Below are 7721 nucleotides of genomic sequence, written 5' to 3'. Positions count from 1 at the left end.
GTCTTCTTATTTTTTTATCAGTTAACTAAACCTTCTGTTTCTAAGAACTGGGGATTGGGATGCCACCATAATACGATTCTTTTCCGAAATGCCACCTCTATTCAGGCAGAAGCCCAACCCAAACATGTATAGGTATCTATATGCTGCAATTTTAAGGGCGAGTTTTCAGACTTCAGTGGCTCACGGACCCCCACTGCCCTGCCCCGGGCAGACACTCAAGATGGATCCGAAATGACACTATAGTTTTCTTTGAACTATGATTTTGGCCGGGAGTTTGCGAAAGGGAGGGAGAAGACGAAGGAGAGAGGGAAGAAGTAATTCTGTACTCGAAACTAGCCTTCAAAAAAACTCCCCCCCCAAAAAAAAGAACAACAGAAAACCCCCACAAAGCGGAACTTAAAATATAGAAGGGGGAAAAAAAATTAAAGACGCTCTATTAACAGCTTGCGAGGGTAGGGTGCAGGTCGCAATTAAACAAAAATTGTTCAGAATACTTTGGGGGAAGGCGAGCTTTGCCCCGGCGCTGCGATGCCGGGAAGGCGGGTGCCTGTCAGGAGGAGAGCCTCAACAGAGGTACTTTCCTTCCGCGGGCGCGGAGGGCATAGTAAAACCTCTCGGCAGAAGCCGGCAGCCTCCGGGACCGCTGCTTTGCCCCGCGGAGGCTTTTAGAATGCGGGCGGCTGCGTAGGGCCGGGATGCGCGGAGCTCCCCCTGCGTACAGCTCCGCGGCCGCCCGACCCCGCGTCTCGGCCGCTTGTCCCCGCGGAGCGGAAACTCTTGTGGGTTGCCTCACCGGGCTGCTCAGCTCAGGAATCCTCTTCTTCTGCCTCAGCAACATTATTTTTTTCCCAATTATTATTAAAAAAAATTATATATATATATATAATTAGATCGGACAGAGGAGCATCCCCCCTAACATCTAAATCCCAGGGAGAATAACCTTTGGTGGCTGAATTTAAAAGCTCTAAACCAAACAAAATTTGCCTTTGATTGGATATTGGGAGCACAAAGCTGTTCTAACTTTAACCAGACGCGTAACGCCGCAAGTTTTGTGGGATGTATTTTGTAGACGGGAGCGAGGGATGGAAGAGAAAAGAAACGGACCCTAGAAGTACCCTGAAATTTTATGACGGTGAGGATGGACACGCAAATCCGTTCTGTAATTCACAATTTAAAAGATTAAGAAAATGGATAGAGTGTATATGGACACAGAGATAATCAGATCAATCCTTCCTCCGCCTTTCAGTAGCTCCACCTTGTGAATATACCTCAGTAATTATGAGAGGAAAAAAGTATTATCCATCTAATGGCACATCTTGCAGGGCTGCGTTTCCCAAGCTCTCGCCAGGGTCCCCTTTCCCTCACTGGCAACGATAATGATTAAAATAAAACCAGAATTAAAATAAAATTTTTCCCAAGCAGCCTCCAGGACCTCATCAATAAAAAAGCCAGGACGGGAGGCTCTCGGCTCTCCCCAAGCCCCCCGGAAAGCAGAGGCTGTCAGTCGTGGACCCCCGAGCTCCTGCCCCGATCTGCCCTGCCGAGGCGGACGGGTCCCCACTGCCCCCGACTCCGGCCTCTCCGCGGAGGGGCACCGCGCTCCGCGGATCTCTCCGCTTCTCTGTGCCTCGGGGCTGGTCTTTACCAGAGAAAAGACAGCGATTTTCCAAATTTGTCACTGATGGGGAGCCCGTGTGGAGCTCAGACTCCCCCACCCCTACCCACAGCACCGCCGGGACTGCGTTGCCCGCGGGGGACGGAGAGGGAGATTTCCACTCGTGTCCTCTCACACACACGTTTGGAGAAAGGGAACCCCGCTTCAGCCGGTACCGGGGTGCGGAGAGACACGCTCATCCCCACCAGGTGAGGGGACCACCGGAGCTGAGCTGCGGCAGGCACGACCTGGGAGTTATGTCCCCTCCAAATGTCGTGGGGAAAAAAACTCCAAGGAGGCATTGCCGCACTACATTAAGCCCCGAAGAGCCGCTATTGAGTAGGGGGTTTTAATCCAGTTCTCTCTCCCTAGTTCCCACCTCCAGCCTTCTGCAGGAGGGAGCCCCGGAATTTTGCTTTTTTGCAGGTGTGGGAGGAGACTTTGCGCCGCTTTCGACTCCTCGGTTCCCTGCGCTGCCGCGGCGGTTCCGCGGGGATGTGAAGCCGCAGAGGAGAAGCGGGGCCGGGCTGCGGGGATCTCCCCTGGTCGGGTGCAGGAGTCTGGCAGAGAGGGACCGACGTTGGGAGGGGGGTGTCTCCCCTTGGGGACTTTCGCAGCTTTGTCCCAGCTCCCGAAAGTCAGTTCCTTCCTAATTAGTTTCTAAAAAGCAAACTGATCTTGAACTTTTTGTTTTCCTTGTGGCTAAAATAATTTGGGGTGGGATACGGGAGATGCTCAGGTACGGGAGGGGGCTGAGGCGCAGCTCCGGAGCAGCTCGGCCGGGTCGGGACCACAGCATCCCCGGTCCCGCTCCAGTCCTGCTCCGTTCCCGTTCTCGTGTGGCTCCGCTCGGCTCCGCTCTCGCCAGCCCGTCCGCTTTTTCCCGGGTGTTTTTTCCCCGTGAAAAGTAGCTGTTATTCTCCGAACGGACACTTGGAGTCGCAATTTCTGTCTGTTTGAGCGTAAAAACAGTGTAAAAAGAAGCCTTAATCTCCCTTAATGGTTACAAAATGTTAAAAAAAAATCCTGTTACTAGACCAAAAAAAAAAAAAAAAAAAAAAAGAAAGAAAGAAAGAACCTAAAAAAACTTACAAGCCGAGTACTCCTTTGCATGCAGTCACTCACTCAGGGAACAGCAGAGGAAAGCAAACACGGTCCCCTCAGAACTGAAATGTAATTATATTTTCTCCCTTCTCTCCCCAATATTTGCAATTGTCTGTGTCAATGCCTTTGCTTTACTTTAGGGAGATATTTGCTTCCTGTAACCGGGAGGATTTCCCTGGTTGTATAAGGAGAGCCGACAGGCTTGCCGAACCGGTGCTTCCCTCACTCCCGGTCCCGGAGCATCCATTTCGGTACCACCCTGAAGCCCCGGCGCTCGCCCCCCGGCCGGACCCGCTACGCTTTCCCGGCCGGTTCTTTTTCTGCGATACCTTCGCATGGGGGACGGTCACATAAAGTTGGAAAGGGAGATGCGTGTGCGTGGGATGTGGGGAAACTGAGTGCCTTGAAATTTGCTACGGGACTGCTGCGGGCAAAAAGGGACTTTGTTATATTTAGAACAAAGGGACGAGCAGGATGTCCCCGAACCCTTCTCCTTTGTGGATTGCAGGAGGAGAAAAAAAAAAAAGGGGGGGGGGGGAAGGATATAAATAAATAATTATAATTAAAAGAAAAACCGCAACAGACAAATAAATAAATAAAAGCAGAGGCGATGGTGCGGGAGGGGGGGAGAAAGGGGGAGCGCCCGGAGGAGCGGGGTTGGGAGCGGCGGCCGCTCAGCTGGCGCTGGGAGCTGTCACGGCGCGGCCCGCCCCCGCCGCCCGACCCGGCCCAGCCCTGTCCCCTCGGCCCCGCCGCCCCGGCCCGGCCCAGCCCCACCGCCCCCCCGGCCCGGCCCGGCCCCGCCGCCGCGCTGCCATTGGCGCTGCCGCCGCCGGCCCCGGCCCCCGCCGCGCTCTCGGCGGGCACGGCCGTATAAGAAGCCAAGGGGGGCTGCGCTGCGAATCACAGCTGCACGACGAGCGCTGGAGGCGGCAGCTACAGCGGAGACCTGGGTTTTTCTCGTCCCCCTTCTCCTCCTTTTTTTTTTTTTTCCTCCTTTTTCCCCTCCTTCCTCCCCCTCTTCCCTCCCCTTCCCCTGCGCTGCCAGAGCCAGAGAAAACTCCCGTGCAAAGCCCAGGCACCGCCGCCAAATAGCCAGTGCGCTCCGCGGCCGCCTGCTCGGACTGGAAAGTTGCGGCAGACTCCGGTGCTACCGCGGGGAGAAGGCTCCGGACTTACAAAAACCCAGACGGGGGCAGGGGCTAGACGTTTTGCACCGCTCTTCTTCTTCCTGCACAGACCCGAAGGCAGCATCTTTTGTTTTGTTTTGCTTTTTGACCTTTCTGCTGCTGCTCCTTTCTCCTTCCAACCGGGTGTCTCAGGGCCAGGAGCTGCAGCAGCCTGCGGTGCGGTGCGAACGCTGATACAAAAAGACAGAGAACATCCAGGCGGCCCCGGGTGCCGGCTCGTCCTTGGCTTTGTTACTCGAGGCTGAAGAAGCCCCAGAAGCCGGGAGAAGGAGGAGGCGGCGGTGGAGGGGAAGCAGAGGAAAGGAAGCGAGAAAGCAAAGGCAAAGTTGATTTGGTATAAGGGAGCGCGGTCAGCCCTCTGCCAGGCTGCGCGCTGGAGTGAGGTCTCCAGCCCCCTCCGCCGGGAGAGGTGCCCGCAAGACAGCGATGGCCGGAGAGCTCAGTATCGGAGCCGAGCTGCCCACTAGCCCCCTGGCCATGGAGTACGTCAACGACTTCGACCTGATGAAGTTCGACGTGAAGAAGGAGCCCCTGGGCAGGAACGACCGCTCGGGCAGGCACTGCACCCGCCTGCAGCCTGCCGGCTCCGTCTCCTCCACCCCTATCAGCACTCCCTGCAGCTCCGTGCCCTCCTCGCCCAGCTTCAGCCCCACCGAGCAAAAGACCCACTTGGAGGACCTGTACTGGATGGCCAACAGCTACCAGCAGATGAACCCCGAAGCGCTGAACCTCACCCCAGAGGACGCTGTCGAAGCCCTCATAGGGTCCCACCAGGTTCAGCAGCTGCAAGGTTTTGAGAGCTTCCGGGCCCACCACCACCATCATCACCACCATCACCAACACCACCACCAGTATCCCGCAGTCACTCACGAAGACCTGGCCGGCAGCGGGCACCCTCACCACCACCACCATCATCACCACCAGGCCTCTCCCACCCCTTCCACCTCCTCCAGCTCCTCCCAGCAGCTCCAGAACTCGCATCAGCAGCATCCCCCCTCCAGCAGTGTGGAGGACCGGTTCTCGGATGACCAGCTGGTCTCCATGTCCGTGAGGGAGCTCAACAGGCATCTCCGAGGCTTCACCAAAGACGAGGTGATCCGCCTCAAGCAGAAGAGGAGGACCTTGAAGAACAGGGGCTATGCCCAGTCCTGCAGGTATAAACGTGTCCAGCAGAAACACCACCTGGAGAATGAAAAGACCCAGCTCATTCAGCAGGTGGAACAGCTCAAGCAAGAAGTGACCCGGCTGGCCAGAGAGAGAGACGCCTACAAGCTCAAGTGTGAGAAACTTGCCAGCAATGGCTTCAGAGAGGCCGGCTCCACCAGTGACAACCCATCTTCCCCTGAGTTCTTCATGTGAGTGCTTAACAAAAATAATTAAAAAACAAACAAACAAAAAAAAACCCCACCCCCCAAACCTGACCCCTGTCACCTTCTCCCCCCTTCCCCGCTCCCATCCTCCTCTGACATCTCCATCCATCTGTCTGCTTGACTAGAGAGAAAGAAGGAGAGAAAAATAGACTTGATTTTTTTTGCAGCATCCAGTCTTCTAGAGTAGCTGTGGGAAAAGTAGGCTGGGGGTGGGGACGGGAGAGGTAAAGTGCAACTTTTTGACTTTCGTTGGCGAGTTAGAGAGAGGAACAGAGGCAGAGGCAAAAGAGAAAAGGACAAGTGAAGCGTTTTATAGATCGCTTGCTTGCAGAACGAGATGGACTTAAAGAGAATAATAATAATAAAAGGACAATGAACAAGCCATCTATAACATACTGCCTGCTTGGAAAGAGAGAGGACATATACAGCACCATCTCATGCACAATTTACCTGCTTGGAAAAAGAGAATAAATAAAAAGGACAATATATGCAAACTCTTCATATATTGCCTGCTTTGAGAAATAAGTTACAAGACTCAGATGGGACATTCACTCTAAGAAAGGAAAGAAAGAATGAAAGAAGGAAAGAAAGAAAGAAAAACTCATCAGTTTTATTGCCTGCTTGATTATATAGAAAAATACGAAAATCTGCATTAAAAATATTAATCCTGCATGCTGGACATGTATGGTAATAATTTCTATTTTGTACCATTTTCTTGTTTAACTATAGCATGTTGATCATTGATCATAGATTTCTGTTGTTGTTTTGTTTCATTGATAAGAAAAGCATCACAAGTTATCAAACTTTTTACTGCTTGTGCAGTTTTGTTCGTTGGTTTTGCTCTCTTATTTTCTTTTATGGTTGTTAGCTTGTAAATATCTGCTACTTCAAACCGCACAGGAGAAAAAAAACAACACAAAAACAATATAACATTTCAGCAGGCTGGTTATACGGTTTGTTTGGTATTAAAGAGATACTTAAGGAAAAAAATTATGGGCATTTTGCATTAGAAAAAAAAAAAAACAACTTTGTATATCTGGTGCACTTTTAAGTTGTGTTTTGGGGTTGTTTTTTGTTGTTGTTGTTGGTTTTTTGTTTTGTTTTTTAGTTTTCATTTTGGTTTTTGTTTGTTGGGGCAGAAGCAAAACCGCCTGAATGGCATTGACAAACCTTAAGTTAATAGGGAAAAACTCTGCTCGGTCACTAGAGCCTCCTCCATGCTTTAAAGTGGCAGTGAAGCTCTTTCCTTCAGGACAATTCCCAGCCTGGAGTGGTTAGGGCTGCCCATAGAGTTTTCCTTCTGATTGTACACTCAGGAAGCGAGGGACGGACGAGATACCAGTTCCTTTTAAGAAACAACTGCCCCTTGATTTTCGGTAAATAAATAATAAATACACCCCCCCATACCCCCGCCCCGCTCCCCCTCCATGTTACGAGCCAAGTTGCGAGAGCAGCGAGGGCTCCGTATCCCCACTGCAGTTGGCTGCCTGGGCTGGAAAAGCTTATAAAACTACAACCTTTTTTTTTTTTTTTTTTTAAGAAGGCATACTGCAACTTTTAAGTGTATTCTTTTTGCGATGATTTGTAACCTGCTTCTCTGCTTCCCTATGCAGCGACTGAAAGTTTTAGCCAAAATTTATTTGCAGTTGTGTAGTAGTAGTAGTTTGGAGTCTTATGGGTGTTTTTACCGTTTTTTTTTTTTTTTTTTTTTTCCTCCTGCAGGTCAGTAAAAGGATTTACGTTGCACTGACAAAAATACCAAAATGAAAACTTATTTTTTAGTTTCCTTTTAGGATAGCTGGCACTGCTGGCCGGATGCATTTTAAGTTTGTATTAGTTTATAAATTAACAGTAATAACAAGATTGTAATGAACAGCATGGTGCTTGCAGTTTTAAATATTGTGGATATTAGTCATGCATCAGAAAACGATCTTTGGTTTTTACTGATTCAACTGTGTTGAAATCAAAACATTGCAGCAGCGGAAAAAAATTGTTTTTATTTCATGTAAAGTTCTGAAGGGATCAATTTCAAATCCTGCTTATGATATGAAAAATATTAAAAAAACCTGGTCTATTGTAGTTTTATTCAGACTGGTTTCTGTTTTTGGTTATTAAAATTGTTTCCTATTTTGCTTATTAAAATCATTGAAATGGCATTTCTTGGAGGGACCTGCTTCTCTGACGTCTCGTGTTCCAAAAGAAAAAAAAAAAAAAAAAAAAAAAAAAAGAAAACTTGGGTGCCCTTCTCTGCCCTGAGGCTGCTGCTCAGCCGGGTCCCAGCGCTGGGGGCTGCACGGGGGGATTGCGAAGCTGCTTTGCCCCCTCGGGGAAGCTGCCGCACGCAGGGTCGGGCCGCTGAGCCTTGCATCCTCTTCTGCTTTGCTGAAATCTCGCCCGTAGCAA

General features: G+C 50.6%; 1 protein-coding gene across 1 annotated transcript; it reads left to right on the top strand.

The window, feature by feature from the left end:
- The first annotated feature begins 3668 nt into the window (after nucleotides 1–3668).
- On the top strand, nucleotides 3669–5352 carry MAFB (MAF bZIP transcription factor B). The gene has a single exon (XM_008506287.2). It carries the CDS (start codon nucleotides 4375–4377, stop codon nucleotides 5305–5307), a length of 933 nt encoding a protein of 310 aa, XP_008504509.2. The 5' UTR covers nucleotides 3669–4374; the 3' UTR covers nucleotides 5308–5352.
- Nucleotides 5353–7721: the final 2369 nt, after the last annotated feature.

This window comes from Calypte anna, chromosome 20 (assembly GCF_003957555.1).
Source record: "Calypte anna isolate BGI_N300 chromosome 20, bCalAnn1_v1.p, whole genome shotgun sequence".
NCBI classification, from domain to species: Eukaryota; Metazoa; Chordata; class Aves; order Apodiformes; family Trochilidae; genus Calypte; species Calypte anna.
Note: the sequence above shows the minus strand (reverse complement) of the source record. Positions and strands in the feature narration are given on the sequence as shown.

Bases quoted from the DNA above. Each gene is read 5' to 3' on its own strand.
- MAFB (XM_008506287.2), top strand. From the start codon at position 4,375: ATGGCCGGAGAGCTCAGTATCGGAGCCGAGCTGCCCACTAGCCCCCTG.